The sequence below is a fragment of the Jaculus jaculus genome, chromosome 4 (assembly GCF_020740685.1).
Source record: "Jaculus jaculus isolate mJacJac1 chromosome 4, mJacJac1.mat.Y.cur, whole genome shotgun sequence".
Classification (NCBI taxonomy): domain Eukaryota; kingdom Metazoa; phylum Chordata; class Mammalia; order Rodentia; family Dipodidae; genus Jaculus; species Jaculus jaculus.
Window position 1 is genome coordinate 64594253 of NC_059105.1, and position 25727 is coordinate 64619979.

Here is a 25727-nt window from a genome sequence, read left to right on the forward strand (position 1 = left end):
GCTTTATTTTCCCTGACAGTCATCCCTACACCTCTCACAAATTTTTTTTTTTTCCTTTTTGGTTAACAACAGCTGCAGAGCTAGCAAAATAAGGGACTGTATCACTCATTGTGGACCACAGCTTTGGCTTAGTTCCCCTCTAAGGCTGCAGGAAGCCAGTATAATAATTCTTTGTCCAAGATACACACAGCAGCGATTCTCTGAATTAGTCACAGAGCTATCTGGAGATTTAACTCATTGCTTCTGGTACTACACATAAGAAGACAGCATGAAACATAGAAAGTGCCCTAGCTGGGCTAGAGAGATGGTTTAGCGGTTAAGGTATTTGCCTGCAAAGCCTATGGACCCAGGTTCAATCCCCCTAGTACCCACCCACATAAGCCAGATATAAATGGTGGCGCATGCATCTGGAGTTCATTTGCAGCAGTTAGAGGCCCTGGTATACCCATTCTGTCTCTCATAATTTAATTAATTAACTAATTAATTTAAAAAAACCTTTTTTTTAATTAAAAAAAAGAAAGTGCCCTAGCCTTGGGATCAGAGGATAGGGTCCAGGTCCAACACATCTGTAGGCAGCATCTCCAAGCCTTATCGTCTTTGTTCATAAAGTGAGGAAGACACCTGCTGTTCACCTCACAAGTGTGTTATGAGCCTCAAATGAGATAATGCTGAGGAAGCCGGGCATGGTGGAGCACACCTTTAATCCCAGCTCTCGGGAGGCAGAGGTAGGAGGATCACCCGTGAGTTTGAGGCCACCCTAAGACTGCATAGTGAATTCCAGGTCAGCCTGGGCTGAAGTGAAACCCTACCTCAAAAAAAAAAAAAAAAAAAAGATAATGCTGAGGGGAGTGATTGATTGTCTGTGAAGTGCAATTCAAGTGAAAGATACAATTACTAGCAGCTTCCAGAGAGAGGAAATGAGATCACAGCTTCGATGAGCTATCCATCTGTCTAAGATACTTTCCCCATCAGGACAGGGCACGTAGAAACAAATAGGTACCCACAATATAAAACTACTTATCAGCACGTGCGAAGGCCATCGATGAACAGCATCTAGTGATAACGATCAGGTCTTGAGACCTTCCCTTCACATTCTTAGATCTTTCACTGCCCTGTAAATATCACCAGGATTCAGCCTGCACCACAGATTTCATTTGGACTCAGTAGAAAATCTAAAAGAAAAAAAAAAACACCAAACGGAACTTTGTAGACAATAAATGGTAACGGCTTTTAGGATGAGTAGCACTTGAGGAATTAGTGGGGGAAAGAGCCCAGTCGGTAGAGAAAGAAGAAGGATCCATGAGAGTTAGATGAGAGCCTGGGGAGGGAGGAAAATGGGAACAGGAGGGCCAAGGTAAGGCCTTCTGTTGTCAGGTAAGGAGGTCCGAAGGAGGATGCTCACCTCTCTAAAAAGGAACCACTGGATTTTTTTTAGATGCTTGAATTTACAGCCTGAACTCTAGATCAAAGTGCCCAACAGTGTCGCAGGATTCTCCCTAGAGGAGCCCAGCACAGTCAGCTATACTGAGGACATTCGATCCGACAGCCATCTGAGTTGCGGTCCTTGGTGTAGTGCCAGTAAAGCTACCAAACTCTAGGACAGAGGCCAGTGCATCTGTCTACTCTGAGAGGGAGCCTAGGTCCCCGGAGGAGTGGATGTGAATTCCTCACCAGTGGTGAAAGAAACTAGACAGTCTGGTCCTATTCCTGAATCCACTGGTAGAAACTCATTCTCTTCCTCAAGCCCATTTCTTCTATCACCGTGTCAGTGGTGCTGACGAGCGGGCGGGCAGAAGCACGCGCTCAGTCTTCCCGCCCTTGGCTGGACACCTGAGCGGCTGCCACGCGCTCTTTCAAGTGGCAGGGCTTTGTTCGTGGTTTTGTACTGGTTTGCCTGTGAAACCTTCCTAGGCTCTATGTCAACATGTTGATCATGCTTATGTATGACAACTTTTTTTTGAAAATATTTTTATTGAGTTATTTGCAAGCAGAGAGGAATAGAGAGAAGAGAGATGAGAGAGAATGGGTGCACCAGGGCCTCCATCCACTGCAAATGAACTCCAGATGTATGCACCCCTTTGTGCATCTGGCTTCATGTCCAAGTATGAGCTCTACATGTTATAAAAGAATTAGTATTTCCAGTTAATGTGTAGATCTTAAACATGTAATACTTACCAGAGACACAGTATGGTTGGAGGGTAATAGGACTTCACAGTGTGGAGTCTATTCATAAATATAAACATACATATAGAAATTACTCGGAAGTGATTTTTTTTTTTTTTTTTTTTGGCTTTTTGAAGTAGGGTCTCACTCTATCTCAGGCTGACCTGGAATTCACTATGTACTCGCAGGGTGGCCTTAAACTCACAGCAATCCTTCTACCTCTGCCTCTCAAGTGCTGGGATTAAGGGCATGTGACACCACGCCTGGCTTTTAAAAGCTAATTTCTAAAGGAGGTATAATCATGTCTATCAGAGATACATAAAATAAGCATGTCAGATTTTTTTTAATTAATTTATTTATTTGAGAGCGACGGACACAGAGAGAAAGATAGAGGAGAGAGAGAGAATGGGCGCGCCAGGGCTTCCAGCCTCTGCAAATGAACTCCAGACGTGTGCGCCCCCTTGTGCATCTGGCTAACATGGGACCTGGGGAACCGAGCCTCGAACCGGGGTCCTTAGGCTTCACAGGCAAGCGCTTAACCGCTAAGCCATCTCTCCAGCCCAAGCATGTCAGATTTTTGATTTAACTCATTAACTAAAGAACCAGTGTGATGTCAGAGGTCAAAGGAAAATGCAAAGTGTCACATATATAAATGCGTACATATACAGGCATATTACATGCTGAAATGAATTTATAAATTATATGTAAATCAGATTAGTAGTCAGTTAAATTCAGCTGAACACAGTAATTTATATTTTTAGACAAATATAATTTGCACTACTACAGTTTTACAATGCAGAGTTATAACTCAAAGGCAATGGAAATTAACCCAGAAGGCTAGACAAGATACATAGTAAACTTCTTTCCTCTGAATTTGCCATCACCATCTCCTCTTTTTCCTCTTCCTCCTCCACTGCTGTTCATTTTCTACTCCAAAATCTTTCACAATTTTTGTGAATGAATGCAAAATGAAACAAGAATCTTACCTTCCCAACTTGTAATTTCTTAAATTGTTAAAGCCTACATTTGAGTTATATTAATATTTAAATCAATCCAGAAGGCCATCAAATTTGCAGGTAGTTAAATAAAATTATCATACATTCATATTCCAAAATATAATACAAACCCTATTTCTTTTTTTTTTTTGGTTTTTTGAGGTAGGGTCTCACTCTGGTCCAGGCTGACCTGGAATTAACTCTGTAGTCTCAGGGTGGCCTTGAACTCATGGCGATCCTCCTACCTCTGCCTCCCAAATGCTGGGATTAAAGGCATGCGCCACCACACCCGGCCAAACCCTATTTCTTTATTTTCACATTTTTGGATTTTTACTTTATTTTAATTTTTGGTTTTTCAAGGTAGGGTCTCACTCTAGCCCAGGCTGACCTGGAATTCACTATGTAATCTCAAGATGGCCTCAAACTCACAGGGATCCTCTTTCCTCCACCTCCCAAGTGCTGGAATTAAAGGTGCACGCCACCATACCTGGCACTTTTTGGATTAGAGACAAGATCTCACATGTAGCCCTGGCTGGCCTAGAACTCACTGTGTTGCCAAGGCTGGCCTCAAACTCATGGCTATTCTCCTGCCTCAGCCTCCTGAGTGCCATGCTTACAGGCATGTGCCACCGCTCCTGGACAGTCCTAATTCAAACTTATGTTTTCAAAGCATACTCAGGGAGACAGGTATGCTAGCAATAAAGTGATAAGTGATGAAAGCCTAAAAGCTGCTTACTGAATTTGTTAATTTATAAAAAGATCCCATGTAGGCCAGATGCACATAATGATGCATGTGTCAGGAGTTTGTTTGCAGTGGCTATGGGGCCTGACATGCCCATTCTCACTCTTTGCCTGCCTCTCTCTCTCTGTGTCTCAAATGCATAAATAAATACCTCTGTTAAAAAAAAAAATGAGGCTGGAGAGATGGCTTAGCAATTAAGGCAAAGCCAAAGGACCAGGTTCAATTCCACAGGACCCTCATAAAGCCAGATGCACATACATGTTCATTTGCAGTGGCTGGAGGCCTTGGTATGCCCATTTCCTGTCTCTCTGTCTCTCTCTCTCTCGCTCTCTCAAATAAATGAAAAAATGAAAATGAAAATACTAAAAAAATTAAATGAGGGCTGGAGAGATAGCTTAGCAGTTAAGTGCCCTTGCCTACAAAGCCAAAGGACCCAGGTTCAGTTCCCCAGTACCCACATAAAGCCAGGTACACAAGATGATGCACACATCTGGAGTTTGTTTGCAGTTGCTAGGGTCCCTGGTGCACCCACTCTCTCTCCCCCAATAAATAAATAAATATTAAACAAACAGGAAAAAATAAAAATAAAAAAATACTAACAGAAGTATACCTTAGTAATAAATATTTACAAAGAATAAAATTATGAGCAATTTTTCTCTTTATTCACTTACATATTTCTCCTTACTATTTCTCTCTTTTTTTAACGTGGACACCCATCTCTTTAGCCCAGATACCCATGGGCCAAAGAGCTTCCTGCCCCTATCACTGGGGTGCTAGGGTCACAGGCCTGAGCCAGAACACCCCATGCTTTTCTCACTTTCTTTTTAAAAACTTTTAAAAATAACATTTATTTATTTATTTGAGAGAGGGGGAGATATATATCTAAGAGTGAGAGAATGGGTGTGCCAGGGCTTCTAGCCATTGCAAACAGACTCCACACGCATGTGCCACCTTGTGCATCTGGCTTACGTGGGTACTAGAGAATCAAACTTGGGTCCTTAGGCTTCACAGGCAAGCGCCTTAACCACTAAGCCATCTCTCCAGCCCTCATTTTCTATTCCACCTCCCTTCCCTCAGGTATCCTCTCCGTTTAAAGATTCTTCCCTTTGCTAAATCGAAAGCGTAGAACAAATAAATACCCCATGGAGCAGTAGTCAAGTTGGGAGTGTGGGGACAGAGCACCCTTACTGTTCTGTCTACCCCGGGCCAGGGCTACTCACAGCAGTCTGTTCTGGCTGGGCTCAGGCAGAGCGTCCAGCCGAGGCCCATGGTCAGCAAGCTCCACGTCACCACTGCTCTGTGGCTTCATAGGGCTAGAAGTGGTAGTGTTCTCCAGATTTTCATTTTCATGTGTGTATTTTCTTCCTTCTACAGAACCCAAAGGAGCTAGTGCCGGTGGCGGAGGTGGCCATGGTGGAGGTCCTGGATTTAGCAGTGGAGGGGGCAGTGGAGGAGGAGGAGGCAGTGGAAGCTTTGGAGGGGGCGGACCCCCCGGGCTGGGAGGACTTTTCCAGGCTGGAATGCCAAAGCTGAGATCTGCGGCCAGCAGAGATAACGGTATGGTGAATTGCTCTTGATTCGCGCGGTAGCAGAGGCAGTTTGGAGGCTTACCTGACGCACTAAGGCTGTGTGCCCTTGAAAACATTTTATACCATTTGAAACGTTACAACTGTTTTGTAAGACCTTTTACAGTCAGGTTCAAGCAGTCCTGTTCAGCTATGAAGTAGCTGCTCAGTGTCCTCGGGAATAACCTGTCCTCGTCTATACTTTTCTAAAGGTTGTAACAGAGTGGAAAGAAAGGAAGGGGCAGGTGGAACTGGCCATCCAAGACTGCCCAGCAAGTGAGGCTTCCTCTGTGAGGCGCCTGCCCCTCCCGTATAGAATAGCACACACGTGACAGCCACTTGTCAATCTAGAGCTTGTCGCAGAAAATTTGGTAAAAACATCACTGCATCTGCACAGGTGTTTGGCATGGCACACATTTTATACTTCAGCGCCAGTGGTTCTAAGTACATGTGGAGCATCCAGTAACCGAAATCCTTGAACCCAGTATTTTAAATTTGATTTTAGAATATTTGCATACATATTACAAGATATCTTGGGGTTGGGACCTGATTCTAAATACAGAATTTTCATTTATGTTTTACATGTAATCATTATACATTCAGCTTACAGGTAAGTTTGTGCAATTTTTTTGAGACATCTTTTGTAGCACAGGCTGGCCTCAAACTCCCTACATAGCTGACAATAACCTTAAACTTCTGATCTGTCTACCTTCACCTCTGGAGTGCTAGGATTATAGGCATGCACCACCATGCCCAGTTAGTAATTGTGTGTATGGTACATAATTTCTCACTTGTATAATATCACTTCTCAAAAAAACAAAATTAGCGGCCTGGAGAGATGGCTTAGCAGTTAATGCACTTGCCTGTAAAACCCAAGGACCTGGGTTCGATTCCCCAGTACCCATGTAAAGCCAGATGCACAAAGTGACTCATGCATCTGGAGTTCGTTTGCAGCAGCTGGAGTCTCTGGCATGCCCATTCTCACTCTGTCTCTCTTCTATCTGCTTACAAATAAATAAATAAAAATTAAAAATAAGGGCTGGAGAGATAGCTTAGTGGTTAAGCACTTGCCTGTGAAGCCTAAGGACCCTGGTTCGAGGCTCGGTTCCCCAGGTCCCACGTTAGCCAGATGCACAAGGGGGCGCACGCATCTGGAGTTCATTTGCAGAGGCTGGAAGCCCTGGTGCGCCCATTCCCTCTCTCTCCCTCTATCTGTCTTTCTCTCTGTGTCTGTCATTCTCAAATAAATAAATTTAAAAAAAAATAAAAATAATTTTAGGGGTGGCAAAATGCATAGCTATCATGAGCATGACTTTGGGGTTAATTCCTAGCACTGCAAAAAAATAAAATTTCAGATTTCAGATTTCAATTTTTTTCTTTTTTTATTAGTTTTGTACTCAGTGAATACAGTCAAGTTGGTGCCATTGTTAGACTCCTCCCTATCCTCCCCCCTCCCCCCGGCCCCTCCTTGTTGGGGTATATGGGTCATGCATTGTGGTGTTAGCCCTCAGTTATGGGTAGGAGGAAATGTCTCTGTGTATCATGACCCAACATGTGGCTCTGACATTCTTTCCAATTTATCTATGTATTTATTTATTTATTTATTTGAGAGTGACAGACACAGAGAGAAAGACAGATACAGGGAGAGAGAGAGAATGGGCGCACCAGGGCTTCCAGCCTCTGCAAACGAATTCGAGATGTGTGTGCCCCCTTGTGCACCTGGCTAACGTGGGACCTGGGGAACCGAGCCTCGAACCGGGGTCCTTAGGCTTCACAGGCAAGCGCTTAACTGCTAAGCCATCTCTCCAGCCCTCTTTCCAATATTTAAAAATGTTTTATTTTTATTTATTTATTTGAGAGCGAGAAAGAGACACAGAGGGGGGAGAGAGAATGGGCACACCAGGGCCTCCAGCCACTGCAAACGAAGCTCAGACGCATGTGCTACCTCGTGCATCTGGCTTTCATGAGTCCTGGAGAATTGAACCTGGGTCGTTTGGCTTTGCAGACAAGCACCTTAATTGCTAAGCCATCTCTCCAGCCCCAAATTTCAAATTTTAAATTTTTGATACTCAAGCTATATTCTCTGCAGAGAGCCATGAAAATGAGTCCTACAAGATTACCTGTCAACTTGATAATAGAGAAAAATTGAACTTGGTTATTGGAGAGATGGCTTTGCAGTTAAGGCGCTTGCCTGTGAAGCCTAAGGACAAAATCTCTCTCCAGATCCCATATAAGCCAGATGCACAAAGGTGAGTCAAGTGCAAGGTCACACATGCCCAGTAGGTGGTTCAAGTGTCTGGCATTGGATTACTCTGGCGTGCCAATTCTCTCTCTCTCTCTGGGAAACACACACACACATCTGTAGAGCTCATTAGCCTTACTCCTGACTACTCTTAACAGCTCAACAAATCATATTATAAAACTTTTTTGTCAGATTGGAAGGATTTTATGTCGAATTCCTTATTGTTGTTTTGTGGTATGTGTATTTAAATGGTTATATATAGCATGCATGCACATGTATGTACATGTGTGTGGAGGCCAGAGTGTTATCCTCAGGAACAGTCAACTCTTTTTGAGACAGAGCCTCTCACTGGCCTGGAGCTCACCAAGTAGGCTAGACTGAGTAGCCAGCACACTCCATGGATCCTCCAGTCTCTGCATCCCTAAATGCTTGGATTGGAGGTATGCTGAATCCTAGGGCTCAAATTCAGATCATTATGCTTGAGAGAATAACATTTATCCTCTGAGCTATCTTTCTAGTCCTTAATTTCTCCTTTGGAAAAAAATATGAAGTTTTCACATTCATCTTAAGATAAAGGCAATGGAGCTGAAGAAATGGCTTAGCAGTTAAGGCACTTGCCGGCAAAGCCAAAGGACCTAGGTTCGATTCCCCAGGACCCATGTAAGCTGGATGTACAAGATGGTACATGAGTCCAGAGTTCGTTTGCAGTGGCTAGAGGCCCTGGCACACCTATTGTCTCTCCCCCTCTCTCTCTATCTGCCTCTCTATCTCTCAAACAAACAAGTAAATAAATAAGATAAAGACTGGGGCTGGAGAGATGGCTTAGAGGCTAAGGCACTTGCCTGCAAAGCCAAAGGACCCAGGTTAGAATCCCCAGATGCACAAGGTGGCACATGCGTCTGGAGTTCATTTGCAGTCGCTAGAGGGCCTGGCACACCCATTCTCTCTATATCTCTGCCTGCCCGCCCCCCCCCCCTCTGTCTCATAAGTAAATAAATAAAAAGATAAAGACAATAATTCCTTAGGGTTAGCTGACTATTAGTATTGGATGGTCAAAATCCAGAAAGAGGCCAGGCATGATGGCGCACACCTTTAATCCCAGCACTTGAGAGGAGGATCGCTGTGAGTTCAAGGCCAGCCTGAGAGTATATAGTGAATTTCAGGACGGCCTGGGCTAGAGTGAGACCCTACCCTGAAAAACCAAAAAGAGAGAAAAAAAAATATCGAGAAAGAGACTCAATAACATAAGAGATTATACCATGCTAGGCTGGTGTTTCAAATATAAAGTTATTTGCCTAAAACCCACCAAAAGGATGTAAGGCAGCTGACAACACATACTGAGCACTTTAACGAATCAGTGAATAAATCAAAACAGCAAAATAAAAATGAAATGAAGATCGGATTTACGTTAGTGCATAGACTGGAGGACGGCACAAAATGCAAGAAGACATCGGGTGTGTTGGTTTTCTTTTTCCTTGCTAAGGGCAGTCATAGCTCTTCTAGTAAGTTCCCCGTCCTCCTTGCGCATTTCTTCTCAAAGGACTAGGTAAGACCAGCTCTTGGAGGACTGATTTTTCTCATCAAAGATGACTGGATGATTGTTGAAGCCTGAGAGGTACAAAAGCCAGGTGACAACGATTGCAGTGGAGAATGAATGGAAAACATTTCTCGTGCCATCTTGTTCCCGTCCTCTCATGAACAGGGACCTCTCCCGGTCCCGGAAAGTCATCATAGCCATCTGCCGAGCTTAGCACTAGGCGATCACTCTCGAATCCCTTTGAAAGTTGGTGAGCTGTAAAACTGCACTTGGGAGCTAAACCGAGAGCTGGAGTCTATTTCTCTGCCTCCAGAAAGGGTCACACAAATACGAAAGTTCATACAAAAAATAGTTGCTGGTAATTGACAGTGGCAGCACTTCCAGGAGCTGGGAACACCCTTAACCTGCCAACCAGATGTTTCTTTTCTTTCGCTCTTTCAGATCCTGGAGGAAGCCGCCCACCAATTTTGCCCCCAGGAGGAAGATCCACATCCGCTAAGCCCTTTTCGCCCCCCAGTGGCCCGGGGAGGTTTCCGGGGCCCTCTGTGGGTCACAGGAGTGGTCCCCCGGAGCCGCCTCGGAACAGGATGCCTCCCCCGAGGCCAGACGTGGGCTCCAAGCCCGAGAGCCTTCCCCCGCCAGTACCAAGCACACCGAGACCTGTTCAGTCCAATCTGCACACCCGGGGCTCCGTCCCGCGGCAGCCCAGCCCTGGACCCACCCCCCCACCTTTCCCTGGAAACCGAGGTGCTGCTTTTGCAGGAGGCTCTCTGCGCCAGGCCTCCTCGGGCTCCGCGTCCCCCTTCTCCAGCAGACCTCCCCTGCCGCCCACCCCGAGCAGGGCCTTGGACGACAAGCCCCCGCCGCCGCCGCCGCCGCCGCCGGTGGGCAACCGGCCCCCCATCCACCGAGAGGCGGTGCCGCCTCCACCCCCGCAGAACAGCAAGCCCCCGGTGCCCTCCACCCCGCGGCCTTCCTCCTCCTCCTCCTCCTCCTCCCAGGCCCCACCGCCTCCGCCGCCGCCCAGCAGGCCCGGCCCTCCCCCCCTGCCTCCGAACTCGAACTCGGGGAGCAGCGGGGACGAAATCCCCAGGCTCCCGCAGCGCAACGTGTCCCTCGCCTCGCCGGCGCCTCCCCTACCGTCTCCGGGGCGCTCCGGCCCTCTTCCCCCGCCGCCCAGCGAGAGGCCCCCGCCCCCCGTGCGGGACCCACCTGGGAGATCAGGTATGGCCAGAGCGCGCACTTCTCTTCCTAAAACCCCCGGCCTGGCCGCCCAGATGGCACGAAAGAATCCAGAATGCAGAAAGAAAGAAAGAATGTAGAAAGGAGTCAAACGCAAGCCAGAGAAGCCTCAGATGGCTTCCTGTCACCAGCGCGGTGACCTCTTGTACAACTCAAGGAGGAGAGGACTTCAGTTAGCCTGTGCTTTGGAGATGAGGAGATTGAGAGTTAATAAAGAGGATGGGATTGTTCCATCTCTCTTCTGTTCTCCTCTGCCCTAACTCCCCAAAGGGAAGCCCAGCTATCTCCTGGGAGTAAATTCTCATCTTTGGAGGGCCCAGGATCCCAAGGACAAGGCCAGTTAAGTCAGAGCTAATGACACTTCTGCTCATTAAAGACAAGTGTTTAAAAAGTCCAATTCACCCTTTGTTAGCACTCTGATACACAAGTGCCTTGCAAAATCAAACAAGATATAGACCTGGTTCATTCCAGCACTGGGGAAGCAGAGGTAGGAGGATTGCTGTGAGTTTAAGGCCAGCTTAAAAGTACATAGTGAATTCAGGTCAACCTGGAGACCTTACCTCAAAAAAAAAATTTTTTTAATGCATCTAGTCAGTAACTTGACTTTTGCATATATTACATAGTAATTTGCATTTTTTTAAAAAGTTTTTTGCTATATTCTCCGATAACTTAACTTTTAATGGTTGTACAATATTAGGTCCCTGTAATGACACCGAACTTTTAATCAGTCCTCTTCATTGGTCATATGTGCCCCTTTAGATTTTATTGTGTTTTGTTTTTGAGACAGGGTCTCACTATGAGCTATACTACCTGCATTCTAGAACTCACGATCCCCTGGCCCACCCTCCTGAGCTCTGGGGTTACAGGTATATGCCACCATCACCAGGTGTTTTGTTGTGGCAGATAATACAGGGCTATGCCCTCATACCTAAGTATTTGTGCACAGCTCTGTGTTTTTCCTTTGGGTGAATTTCTAGATCAGTGGTTATACATAGCAAATTATAGATTTCATAGGGACTGCCAAATTGCCTTCCAGAAAATTCCTACCAATTTGCATTGCCATTAAGAACATGAGAGGTCATCAAGGCGCATCTGTACTCTGAAATGTGTGGTTAGAGGAGTGAGCTTTAGAATTTAAAGATGGGAAGTCAGTCCTGGCTTTTCCCCTCATTAGCTTGCTGACTTGCACTTTTTAAGCATCTAAACAGCTCAGGCTTTGCTCACTCTGTACTTCTCAGACTTTTTGTAAGAATTAAAGGAAACCTGGGGCTAGGAGAAGGCTCAGTAGCTAAAGTGCCTTTCATGCAAGCCTGAGGACCTGAGTTCCATGCCCAGCCCCCATGTAAAATACTGGGCGTGGCATCTCATGCCTGTAATCCCAGAGCTAGGAAAGGCAGAGACAGGTTTACTGGGGTTTACTGGTTAGCTTGTCTAGCCCAATTGGTGTGGTCTGGGCTCAGTGAGAGACCATGCCTCAAAAAATAAGATGGAAAGTAACTGGAGAAAATACCCAATGTCTACCTTTGGCCTGCACGCACGCACGCACACACACAGAACGAATTAAAGAAAACAAGTATGTGTAGAGGCTCTCTTGTTTTCTGGCATGTAGTTATTTAATAAATGATCATTGTTATTATTCTCCTGGCTGGTGGGTTTTGGAGCAGGAATCCACAGGTTGAAGGAGTTAAGAACATGAGTGTTTATTTTTATAAAATGAGATGAAGTTGATTCAGTTACATAGTATCAGGGCCCATAACACTGGATGTCCGGTTCACACTTCAGTCATGTGGTAGTATAACATGGGAGACATTTTCCCCTTTAAGTAACCCTGGCTTCCTGGAGCTCTAGCAGCAACAAGTAGATGCAGCAATAAGTACGAGAAGATGAGGTAGTGAAGAATCCTTGAGAGGCCAGATAGCACTGAGCAGCGCCTCCCACCTCTTCCTGGTGTCTCAGCCAAGACTTCCTGCCAGGGATATCAGCCCCATGGGCATGTCATGTAGTTTAAAGCCCCTGGTTAAAGCCAGGCGCGGTGGCGCACACCTTTAATCCCAGCACTCAGGAGGCAGAGGTAGAGGATCGCCATGAGTTCGAGACCACCCTGAGACTACATAGTGAATTCCAGGTCAGCCTGGGCCACAGTGAGACCCTATCTCAAAAAACCAAAGCAAATAAATGAAGTCCCTGATTAGATTCTGAACTAATAGGTAATGAAATATCTATAGTTCTATAAGAGATTGAATTTACATAAAATGTCAGTAAAACATATTGCTGAAACCTACGGATAATGACTAAAGTCACTTGGATTTACATGGGGAAATGCTTGAGTTTTTTGTTTTGTTTTGTTTTGTTTTGTTTTGTTTTGTTTTGTTTTGTTTCTTTAATTTATTCATTGCCCAAAACTTCTGCATTTGGCAAAACAGAAAAGCAAAGTAGGTTTCTTCTTTATTACCAAAAAGAAAACTTTATTTTGAACTCTTCTAGGAACTTAAATTTTTCTAATTATACCATAAATTGCATTTTTTAAATATTCTTTTTATTTATTAGAGAGAAAGAGGCAGATATATAAAGAGAATAGACATGTTATGGCCTATAGCCACTGCAAACAAACTCAAGATGCATGTGCCACCTTGTGTGTTTGGCTTACACAGGTACTGAGGAATTGAACCTGGGTAGGTTTTGCAAGCAAATACCTTAAACCACTAAGCCATCTCTTCAACCCCCATACATTGCAAACCCCCCAAAAAATGGTTTCAAAGGGTCTAGGGAGACAGCTCATTCAGCGAAGCCCTTGCAGGACAAGTGTGAGAACTTGAGTCTGGTCCCCAGCACCCACATAAGAACACTGGGCATGTTAGTGTTCATGTCTAATCCCAGTGCAGGGAGGTGGAGACAGGTGGATCTCTGGGCTTTTATGGGCCAGCCAGTCTAATAGCCTAATTGGTGAGCTCCAAGCCAGTGAGAGACCCTGTCTTAAAAAAAGGTGACTTTTGTTCCTGAGAATGAGACCAGAGATTGCCCTCCACATACATATCCGCATACATCCACACTCCCACACACATACATGAACATGCACACGCGCGTGCACACACACACTTAAGAAATGGTTCAGATCCTTAGGTAGTACTTTCAGTCTGCCTTTTTACTACTTACTCCTAGAAGCACTATTATGAGAAAGGTGACAATTGCCTGGAATTGTCTGTAGAGAAGACAGGGAATCAAGCAGCTTTCTCCAGGACAGGACCCGCACTGGCATGTGGCCAGGGGCAGTGATCTGCCATTTGTCATTCCCTGGGCTCATCTGCCTTCCCCATCGAAGAATCTAGAAGGAACTCCTGCTGCTCTCAGGATGACTGGCATCTGATTTTTTTTGATGCCACTTCTGCCTGGAAACAGATTGTCCTGCATCACATAAACATGCTTCTGAAGACCTAAAATAACTTTATGACTGTCTTAACTTCTCTTTGAAATTCCATCACGATAATTAGTTCAATGGCTCTTTAAAAGGATTATAAAATGTTTTTTGGATTACATGGTTGTCAGTATGAACAGATTATCACCTGTTTTCAATTTCATTGCTTCTTCTGCAGCCCCAGTACTAACTCAGAACCACACAGCTATTTAGCTGTCCATGTGAAATAGCATGACTTATACATACAAACGTTTGCATTTCATGCTTGTATGTGGCAGCCATCTTCATGGCCCAGACAGTCACGACCATTTCTCCATGCTCCTTGTTAGAGGGAGGGCGTGTCTCCAGCAGGTGGTCTCCACAGCACATTGGTGATAGCCACACTGACAATATGGTAGTGTTGCACTAAATGTCTTCTCTTGGGGATGGAGAGATTGTTCATTGGTTAAAAACATGCTTGCTTGCAAAGCCTGATGACCTGAGTTCAAGTCACCAGTACCCACGTAAAGCCAGATGCACAAAATGGCACATGCATCTGAAATTCATATGCATTGGTAGGAGGCCCTGGTGCACCCATAGTCATTCTCTCCCTTTCTCTCTCTCTAAGTAAATAAATTTAAGAGACAAAGAAAAGAAATGTTTTCTCGGGCTGGAGAGATGGCTTAGTGGTTAAGCGCTTGCCTGTGAAGCCTAAGGACCCCGGTTCGAGGCTCGGTTCCCCAGGTCCCACGTTAGCCAGATGCACAAGGGGGCGCACGCGTCTGGAGTTCGTTTGCAGGGGCTGGAAGCCCTGGTGCGCCCATTCTCTCTCCCTCTCCCTCTGTCTTTCTCTCTGTGTCTGTCGCTCTCAAATAAATAAATAAAAAATGAACAAAAAAATATTTTCAAAAAACCTTTTAAAAAAAAAAAAAAAAGAAATGCTTTCTCTTTTGACCCAGGCCCCCTCCCACCACCACCTCCAGTAAGCAGAAATGGCAGCACAACCCGGGCCCTGCCTGCAACCCCTCAGTTGCCATCCAGAGGTGGAGTCGATGGTCCCAGGAGTGGGCCCAGGCCGCCGCTTCCTCCGGACAGGCCTGGGGCTGGGGCGCCTCCCCCACCTCCACCATCCACATCCATGCGAAATGGCTTCCAAGATTCATCAGGTGAAGGTACGTGATGTTTGCCTACTTGGGTCCCCATTTCTTGTTCTGTCATTGTCCCCACACTGCGCTGCAGTGATCTGCCTAGCCATTGTAGGGTCCACTCTGACATCCTCTCGTCACAGCCCCTTCCTACCCACTTTCCCAAAAAGCTTGTTCTTCGTTTGAGTTTCCTTGTGGCCAGTTTGTCAAAGACCCCAGAATTCTGGAAAGATCCTTTTTTATAATGTACCTTCTTATTATCTATATTTCAAGACAGTCGGCTGGATAAGAGACACAATGGCCCAGTGACTAAGCAGCTTCCCTCTGTCATGCCGAGGAAGCCTGGGCCCAGTTATTCCTGGACCCACCAGTGGGAAACAAAGTGCCCCAGATCATACCCGTGAGAGCCTGGCTGGGTCCTCCTCACTCGAGTGCACATCACGTTGCTTTCATTTGCAGTATCCGTGAGCCAGGCAGTGACATTTGTAGCACTTGCAGCTTTTATATAAACCTATAAAACTGGACCTGATTTCCACACTTCTCTGTATCATTCTGCACCTTTCATTCTTAAGTCTTCATGGCTGAGAGTTTGTTTGTTTGTGTATTTGTTTCCCCCCCCAGATGAATGGGAGAGCAGATTTTACTTCCATCCCATTTCTGATTTACCACCTCCAGAGCCATATGTACCAACGGCCAAGACTTATCCCAGCAAATTGGCAAGAAATGAAAGCCGGAGTAAGTTATCTTGTTTGGTTGGTGGTTGTTGCTGCTATTGTTGTCTTGTGTGTGTGTGTTTGGGTTTATTGTTTTGTTTTGTTTTTTTGAGACAGAGCCTAACCTTAGCCCAGGCTGACCTGGAACTATGTAGTCTAGGCTGGCCTTGAACTCAGGAAAATTCTTCTCCTGAGTGCTGAGATTACAATCCAGGAATATTTCTGCTAGAGCTTTTGTAGATTCATATTTAAGCAATCTGAGTTACACTTGGGTTTTACAGGTTCTCTTTCCTAGAGAACCCCATTTGGAGCTGTCTAAATTCTGGTAACCTCCCTTCCCTGTACAGTGAGGAGAGTCAGTACTCCGAATGTGTACACTCAAAACACCTTTGGTTTGCCAGCAGTAAATTCTAATATTTTGCTTCTTTGAATGATGTTTCTCCATCTAAGTAACAATCTCTATTTCTGTTGGTTTGAGAGTGGAGAAAGGCCTTAGAAATTGAAACAAAACTCACTGTACCTGCCTTGATCTTTCAGATGTCTTATAACCATAGCTTTGAGGTGTATCACAGAACAGGTAGCTTCATTTTACCAGATTCTCTTCCTGTGGTTATCCACAGAAATTATGACTCTCTGCTAGTTATCACACTTTATATAAGATTGCTTAGTAAGCACCTCCTTGCTGTATCACGTCCATCAAGTCAGTGTACAAGAATGTGCCGTTGTTGCACACGTAGATGGTTTCTGGTTGCTGATGTCTGCAGTGCCTACCATAAAGGATTAGATCATCTTTCTCCTGGTGAGCAAGAAGGTAAAATAATAAATTCACAGGACAGAGTTAATGTGAAATATGTAAATATCACTTGCATCAGCCTAAGCCTGAGAACCAAATAAATAAATAAAGACCGTGGCATTGTTAGCCAGTCCTTTCTTAGCAGCGCAGCACACACACACACACACACACTCACTCACACTCACACTCAGAGCCTACGGAGTCTCTAACACATAGCTCCTAAATAATTCTCACTTGGTTGATTCCCAGCCGTAAAGCCAATTAAAATCAGATGAAATTTGGTTAGAAGCAAAATCACCAAAGTCAAGAACTGATACATGACAGTTTCAGGGCAAAGGAAAGACAGGGACACCGTTGTGCCCCATGTTACAGCAAGGACAATACTAGCAGTTTCTGTTAGTACACTCACTTCTGCTGGGTTAAATTAAGTGCATCAAAGTGCACTTTGTGCTTCTGCTAAAGAGTTAGAAAGCATTTTAAGGAAATTGCCGTGAACAAATGCTGCTTGAAAGAAAAGCTCTAACTCAAAATTTCATTTAGTTGGAATACTGCATTCCTAGACAATGCATACTAAAAGCTATAACTGCAATAAAATTACCATACTGGTGGTTGAAGTTTTTTGTTTGTTTATTCATTTGTTTGTTTTTCAAGATAAGGTCTCACTCTAGCCCAGGCTAACCTGGAATTCCTACCTCTGCCCCCCAAGGGATTAAAGGTGTGAGCCATCATGCCTGGCATGGTTGAAGTTTTTAGATGAAAAAAGAAGCCTTCACATAGAACAGATATCTTAGAGTATATTGTGTATGTATGAATGGTGTGTATGTGTGTGTACATATGTTTTCATCACAGAAGAGGATTTCCATCCAATAAAAGATGAGTACAGCCTGTTTTGTTTTGTATTTTCTTGCTTCTTGGAAACTAAAATAAATTCACTTTTGCTGTTCATATAAGCTCTAAATACTTTTCCTCATTTGTTAGATGCATTAATTGAATTTAAATATGACTTACATTTTTAAATCAGTAACAGAACCATCTTCCCTATGCCCTATAGACTTTTAGCATTATAGCTAAACACATCCCTCCCCATTTGCCTTTCTTTGAGTCCCCAGTAAGCTTTCTGGAATAACACAGTCCAAGATACAGCAGGAATTTTAAAGTAATTTTTAAATTGGTTTCCACTTCTCTCAAATTTTGTAGATTCGTTTTAAATATTTCTATCATATATTTAAAGCAAATCTACAAAAAAAATGTGCAATAATGATAATAGATCATCTAACAAAATTAAAAAACTATTGGACCTGGGCAGATGGCTCAGTAGTTAAAGGTTCTTGCTTGTAAAACCTGTTGGCCTGAGTTTAGTTGTCCAGTCACCCACATAAATCCAGATACACATTCAATTGTAGTGGCAAGAAACCCTGATGTATGTACACACACACACACACACACACACACAAATAAATAATTTTATAAAATAGCATAACTCTTCAAACGCCAGGCTTTATGCTACTCCTACTGCTAGCTCAACCTCCCAAGTTCACAGCCTGGTAAGTTACCCAGAAAGCCTTGAGCAACATAGGCTCTTGTTTGCCCCAGAAAGAACATAAACTTTCTAACCAAAATTACGTCTTGTCTGCTTTTTCATCAAGGTGGATCCAACCGAAGAGAAAGGGGTGCCCCGCCCCTCCCTCCCTTGCAGAGGTGATCTTTGCCAGCCGGCTGTACCCAGGCTCCCGAGCTGCTTCTGATGTTGCTGATTGAGCATTGCACACCCTCCTCCCCTGTCCCTTGTCCTTCTCATCTATGGCAGGACAAAGGAAGAGAGGGTGAAGTGGAAATGTGTGTTTGGGGTGGGGATCAGGAAAGAAATGCACCTCGCTTCTTGATGTTGCATATACTCTCCAAGCTATAGCTTGCTTCCGCGGCCGCCTGCCTGTGTTGGCTGCTGGGATCGATATGCGTCTGTGGCAGGTCGGCAGAGATAAATTGTATCCCAGCTTTCAACCCCACAAAGCCGAACCTTCACTGCTGACTTGCTACAGGCTATAATTATTAAATTCCCTGAAAGCTGTTTTTCACACACTTGGCCTCCCATTGGTTTCCATGAGCCACAAACCACCTAAGCAAGTTGCTGAGCAAGGCCTCACAGGAAGCTTTTGTGGTTACAGGATGTCCAGTCTTTGGCAGTCTGGGGTAGGCTCCAGGACAGAACTGCCCAACAGAAACATAATGTCAGCCCCATATGCAATTTTAAAATGACTAGTAGGCACATTTTTAAAAGGTAAAGAGAAATAGGTGAAAAGAATTATATTTTATTTAATCCTGTACATCTGAAATATTTCAACCTATAATCTATATAAAATTATTAATGAGATATTTACACTGTTTTTGGTACTCAATCTTGAAACTCCAGTGATCATTTTCCACTTAGAGCACATCTCCATTGGGACTAGCCATGCTTCTAATGTCTGGTAGCCACATGTGCTTTCAAGGACCTGGAAGGGGGAAGCTAATACAAAAACCTCTTGTTTAAAAAAAAAAAAAATGGTGAGGCAAGTGTGGTGGAGAGCTCCTTTAATCCTAACATTTGGGAGTCAGAGGTAAGAGGATCATAGTGAGTTTGAGGCCAGCCTGAGACTACATAGTGAATTCCAGGTCAGGCTGGGAGCAAGACCCTACCTCAAAAACAAAAAAAAAAAAAAATGAACTTTAGCAATTCAATAGGTATCTAAAAATAAAATTAGAACCCAAAACCTTGTTTGGCAGACAGTGTGGCCATAGATTCTGGTCCTTTTGTTTTTCCTCTTTCTGTAATATATGTATAAGTGTTGCTTCAAAGTACCATGGTCAAAAATTGCTCTACTACAGTTTACATGTCTGCAGTCACATGGAATAAAGCCATTGAGGAAGGAACTGAAATTATAGGGTCTTCCAGGCTCAGAACCAGCTGGCTTGGGCACCCACTTGTCAGTCTACTGCCTGCCTTGCAGATCAGAAGTGGCCTTGGCTCCTGTCCCCCTGAACAAGCTCCTCAGGGCCAGCTGGGAAAAGCTAGGAAGGCCAGACAGAGGGGCAAATGTCAGGGAAAGGTATCAGGTTAGAATCATGGAAGGAGGGAACAAATGTGAGATGATGGCCAAAACTCTAGAAAATGAACTGGGCTGGAATGATTTAAGGAACTTACTAGTAGGACTCAGAGGGAATTGGTTTTGAATCTGTCCAGCAGCATCACTTGTCTTGGATCTATGCAAATAATGCTCCGCTAAAGGACCCATAGGAAGAGCCAGACTTGCCTTTTTGTATATGATTTTGTTTACAAAATTTTACTGGGACTTTTAAATCTAGCTGAAGAGATGGAAAAAGTATTTCCACTTTGATGTTTTATATAGTTATGTTTAATACTACCATTATTTTTTAAAAGCACATGATCACATATGTATATCTACCTGGACTTTGTATTTTTGGTTTCAGTGTATTACTCATATATTACTGGGAGATGCTAACAGAAAATCAATCCAAAGAAAAATTTCAAAGATGCATTTATAGAATTATCTCATTTATATAAAAGCAGAACTTAGGAGTTCTAATAAATGGAATGTCTAATAAATTATGAAGTTACTGTTTTGAATATATTGTATTTTTATAACTTTCCTTGCCAAAGCTCTGGGCTTAGCACATTAGAAAGCTTGTTTTCTCCCTTCTCCTCTGCCATTTATCTATCTTCCTTGTAGTCACTTGGGGCTCTTAGCCAAAGAGAATCAAGAAATACAAGGGTTTAACAAAGCCAGGTATGGTGGCACACACCTTTAATCCCAGAACTTGGGAGGCAGAGGTAGGAGTTCAAGGCCACCCTGAGACTACATAGTTAATTCCAGGTCAGCCTGGGCCAGAGTGAGACCCAACCCCGAAAAACCAAAAAAGAAAAAAAAAAAAAAGGGTTTAACAAGTTGACAACTTATTTTTTTATTTCTAACATTTGTATAATTTAGCAGCATTATTTTATTTTGGATTCTTTGGATCTAATGTCCACCATGATAAACATTCTTATGACAGAGCCTAACTGATACACTTTACAAAAGACGGAGTTTGTGTTTCCTAGCCAGTGTGGCAGAGAAATGTCTCGCCCAAAGAAAGTGGGTCTGATTTTTTTTTAAGTAGTGAGAATTGGACAATTCCTTGTACATCTCAACATTGCAGGTACCTTTCTCAAAATTGAAATGGGGTCGGCTCAAAGTTGCCCTTCAGAATAAAGATGTTCTAGAATGTATTTTAAGGAAATGTTTCGCTAATACGCCTACATCCTTTCTTTGAAAGTCAGTGACCCAGTTGCATCTAAAACTCTGAATAAGTTCTATGCTTAGCTTAACTATGGCAAATCACAAAAATGAGTATTTTCTTCTCTGAAATTAAAGCTTACATTTATATATTTTCCATAAAACTTTCAGGTATGTATATTCAAGATACAACATAGTATTTTAACATTTCCATTATCATTTTCTACTGAAAGACATTACAGTATTAAAATTCAGTGTTTGGTATCTATTTCACTGCATTTTATTTAGTAAAAGCCAAAAATAATGTTAATCCAATGGTGCCTTACTTTGTGATTTGAAAGAATTCAATTTTTTATGTCTAAGTAGTAGATTATTTTCATATTTGTAAAAACTGTTAGGCTTTTATATTTTAATTTGTAGTATCAATTTTGTTATTTTAGTAACAAAAACAGGATGGTTATTAAAGTGTCCCAAAATTTTTGATGCGATATTAGTTTTCCCCTGCTTATAGTCAGGGATTGTAGAGGAAGAATTTTTTTTCATACCATCCTATTGTGTAAACACACATTTTGGTCTCTGTGTCATCAGGATAGTTTAAATGATAGGGTAGACTCTACTTTAGACACCTGCATCTTTGTAAGTTAGACATTAAATAAAAGCAGAATGATACAGTGTCGATTTGTGGTTTTCTTGTCTGTGTAAACATAAACAAAAAAAAGTGTCTGTTTTCTGTATTATACTGTGGTAAAGAAAGACCAAAAAAAAAAAAAAGGTCTTAATAAGTAAGTAAACATTCATTATTCACCTCCTGACTAATAAATCCCTTCTTGTTTGTTTTCCCCAAGAATCTGCATCTTGGTCAGCCTGTGAAATGAATATGAAAACAATGGAAGATGAAGTCACAGTGGCTAGCTTGAGAACCCTGACAGGTTCTTAAATTACGTGTCCTGTATGTGTGCATTATGTACGCATACCGCCACGTAGCACAGGGGTTAAGAGGCAGGGGGACGTGGCTCCGTCTCTCTATTAGAAGTCATTTCTCTAACCCTGCTGTGTATCTACAAAGTGAGGCAATGTCCGGAGAGACAGTGCTGTCCGCACTGACTTACTGTAAACAGTGACCACTGCTAGTATGAAATAAACAAATGCTTACACAGGTCCCAAGGTTATTAGAACTAGACTGGCTAGAGGAAATTTGCTGGAAGAGAAGTATTAACAAAAAAAAATTGCAAAGCTCTTGTAGGGCATGGTGGCACACATCTGTATTCCCAGGTCTCAGGAAATGGCGGGAGGATCAGGAGTTCGAGGTCTTCCTCAGCTATGTTGCAAGTTCCAGGCCAGCCTGCGCTACATAAGACCCTGTCTCAAAACAAAAACAGAGGTGCTGGGGAGATAAGCTCAGTGGTTAAAGCACTTGGCTTGGCACAAGCCTGCGTGCCTGAGTTTGGATCACCCGACCGCACAAGCTGGAAGCTGTGGCCGGCTACTGTAATGCGACATGAGATACAGAAATGGAGAATTTTCTGGAAACTCCTGCACCAGCTAGCCTGGCAAAAGGGTCAGCCAACAATGAGAGACCTTGCCTCAAACAAGGAAGAAGGCAAAGGCCAACAGCAAAGTTCTCTGGCCTCCACAGGCACACTGAGGCCCATGCACATGTCAGACTCCAAAAGGGGGCAGGGCGGGAGGAAAGGGAAAGGCAAGCCCTTCAGACAGGGGGCTGCAGGCCTATCCCTCACCAGCCTGCACAAGGGGTGCTCACACGGCTTCAGTCCTGAAGGAAGTGTCACTGGGCTCCATCTGAAGTCGCAGAAATTCAGAACCAGGCAGTAGCTGGATGTGGTGGCACACACCTTTAATCCCAGCACTCGGGAGGCAGAGGTAGGAGGATCCTTGTGAGTTCAATGCCAGCCTGGGCTAGAGTGAGACCCTGCCTCAAAAAAAAAAGCATGGGCTGGAGAGATTGCTTGGCAGTTAAAAGTGCTTGCCTGCAAAGCCTAAGGACCCAGGTTTGATTCACCAGGACCCATGTAAGCCATATGCACGAGGTGGCACATGCGTCTGGAATTTGTTTGTAGTGGCTGTAGGCCCTGGCACACCCATTCTCTCTCTCTCTCCTCTCCCTCTCTCAAATAAGTAAATAAATTTTTAACAAATTTTAAAAAGGAAAAACAACAGCAACAAAGAACAGGCAACAGCAACAAAGAACAGGAAGCTCCTTATAGGTGGAGGCAGGCATAGCATTCATATCCACAGTGGGACACTTCTGACTAGGAAGATTACTGTGAGAGCTGCCTTGTCACAGCAAGTGTCCATCAAGACTACCCTAGCAAGCTGTGCCATGTGGTCACCCACTCAGAGGCCTTCTCATCTCATAGATGGACAACTTAATGCCCATCAAATGACACACTGCCAACAGAGACAGACAGGCGGTATAACGTGTAGGACAGTCACTGCCTTTTTCAAATCCTTCATACTTACTTTACTGCTTCATGTGTCTCAGATTTATTGGAAAGAAAGGTCAATGGAAGGTTGTAGTGTTAGGCACAGACGTACATTTGAATCCCCTGTGAGGCCACAGACAAGTTATTTGAGCCCCGTCTTTCCTCCACTCTGCAGTGGTTACAAAATTTAAATATAAAAACTACACAATCAAGTAATGCATTTGTTATACATTTGGTGTTTGAAGAAAGTTAATTCTATAAGTGAGGTAACCCAGGCCCAGAAAGCCAAGCGCCACATGTTCTCTCTCATATGTGGATCCTAGCTACAGATGATTGGGCTTCTGTGTGAGAAGGAAAATACTTAGCAGCAGAGGCCAGTAAGTTAAAAAAGAGACATAAAGGGAAGAGAAAGGAAGGGAGGAGGGTACTTAATAGGTTGGTATTGTATATATGTAAGTACAATGATTGAGATGGGGAGGGGATATGATGGAGAATGGAATTTCAAAGGGGAAAGTTGGGGGGGGAGGGAATTACCATGGGATATTTTTTTATAATCATGGAAAATGCTAATAAAAAATTTTTTAGAAAGTTAATTCTATTTCGGGAGGAGGCGAACCTCCCTCCCACCCTGCACGCTGTCACGGCACTGAAGTGGGGAGTCAGCGCTTTGTCCTTTAGCCCCTTCTGCTTTCGCCTCCTCACCACCACTTTTACTTAGTTTCCTTTTTGCCTGTTATTTCAATGGGTGAATGACACTGGGTTTCCTTTTAATTTTTAACCTATAAGGAAATTGGAAGACCAAAAAAAAAAAAAAAAAAACAGTATTTAGAGAGTTTTGATGGCTAATTAGTGTGATTTTTTTTTATTTTGATTCATTTTAAAAAGTAAATTCAAGGATTCCTAGTTTCCTAAATATTCCAATTAACTGAAGGATTCTTGGATCCATAAGTGTCACTAGTCGATTTAGAGTGGCCTCACTCTCCTTGTCATCAGCCTTGTTTCAACTCCACTTTTGAACACCTGGCATTTAGTGCCTGTCTCGGGATCTACATTCAGCATATACATGTGTTTCTCTTACCAGCAAGTGTTTAGAGAAGCCTCACCCATCAAGATGACAGCACAAGTTCCTCTGTTAAAATACTGCTTCTGGCCGGGCGTGGTGGCGCACACCTTTAATCCCAGCACTCGGGAGGCAGAGGTAGGAGGATCGCCGTGAGTTCGAGGCCACCCTGAGACTCCATAGTGAATTCCAGGTCAGCTTGAGCAAGAGTGAGACCCTACCTCAAAATATATATATATATAGCTTCTGGGGCTGGAGAGATGGCTTAGCGGTTCCCGCTTGGGTTCAGTTCCCCCAGACACCCATGTAAAGCTGGACAAGCATTCATTTGCAGTGGCAGGGGACCCTGGCCTGCACCCCTTCACCACCACACAATCATGTGCAAATATATATATATATATTGGTTTTTCAAGGTAGGGTCTCACTCTAGCCCAGGCTGACCTGAAATTCACTATGCAGTCTCAGGGTGACCTCGAACTTATGGCAATCCTCCTACCTCTGCCTCCCAAGTGCTGGGATTAAAGGTGTACGCCACCACACCCAGCTCCCATTAAAAAAAAAAAAAAATTAGGGCTGGAGAGATGGCTTAGCGGTTAAGCACTTGCCTGTGAAGCCTAAGGACCCCGGTTCGAGGCTCGGTTCCCCAGGTCCCACGTTAGCCAGATGCACAAGGGGGCGCACGCGTCTGGAGTTCGTTTGCAGAGGCTGGAAGCCCTGGCGCGCCCATTCTCTCTCTCTCTCCCTCTATCTGTCTTTCTCTCTGTGTCTGTCGCTCTCAAATAAATAAATAAATAAAAATTTTTTTAAAAAATTAAACTTTATTTACCAGTGAGGAAGACCCTAAGAGACATGTTTGCCTCCTTCGTATTCCCACAGTGGCAGATAATTCACTCATTGAGCTGCCCACATTGCATTAGAATCAAAGGTCCCACAAAGTGACATCGCCAGCTTGTGAGATGCCTCGGGAAACAAATTTGAATGTTACTTGATGTTAAGCTCAAATTTACATTCTCACCAGGAAGAATCATGCCAGAACACCTGCAGCATACATCATGGGCTCAGATGTTTTAGTCATAAGGGACGCCCACCCTTTTCCTGTTTTCTGTCCTTTTAAGTGAGTTAAAGGTCACTCGTCAAGACGCTATCCTATTGAGGATAGTTCCTCAACAAAACAGCAGCACACAATTTGGGGAAAGCCAAATGCTTTATGGAGCTATTACACATTTATTCATTCATTCATCAGCAAACACTGGTAGAGAAATGATGCACTTAGGGGCTGGAGGGATGGCTTAGCAGTTAAGGCATTTGCCTGCAAAGCCAAAGAACCCAGGTTCGATTCCCCAGGACCTATGTTAGCCAGATGCACAAGGGGGCGCATGTGTCAGGAGTTTGGTTCCAGTGGCTGGAGGCCCTGGTGCGCCCAT

At 43.9% G+C, this 25727-nt stretch overlaps 1 protein-coding gene across 3 annotated transcripts in view; it reads left to right on the plus strand.

Annotated features, from left to right (window-relative positions):
* Wipf1 (WAS/WASL interacting protein family member 1) overlaps positions 1-20132 on the plus strand; it is a 133742-nt gene extending 113610 nt beyond the window's left edge. For all 3 annotated transcript variants that reach the window (XM_045147567.1, XM_045147569.1, XM_045147568.1), the window contains exons 4-8: positions 5275-5457; positions 9686-10468; positions 14837-15049; positions 15644-15757; positions 18175-20132. In XM_045147567.1, coding sequence (XP_045003502.1) covers positions 5275-5457; positions 9686-10468; positions 14837-15049; positions 15644-15757; positions 18175-18230 — 1349 coding nt within the window. In that variant the 3' untranslated portion in view covers positions 18231-20132. The remainder of the gene's footprint in view (positions 1-5274; positions 5458-9685; positions 10469-14836; positions 15050-15643; positions 15758-18174) is intronic.
* The last annotated feature ends 5595 nt before the right edge of the window (positions 20133-25727 follow it).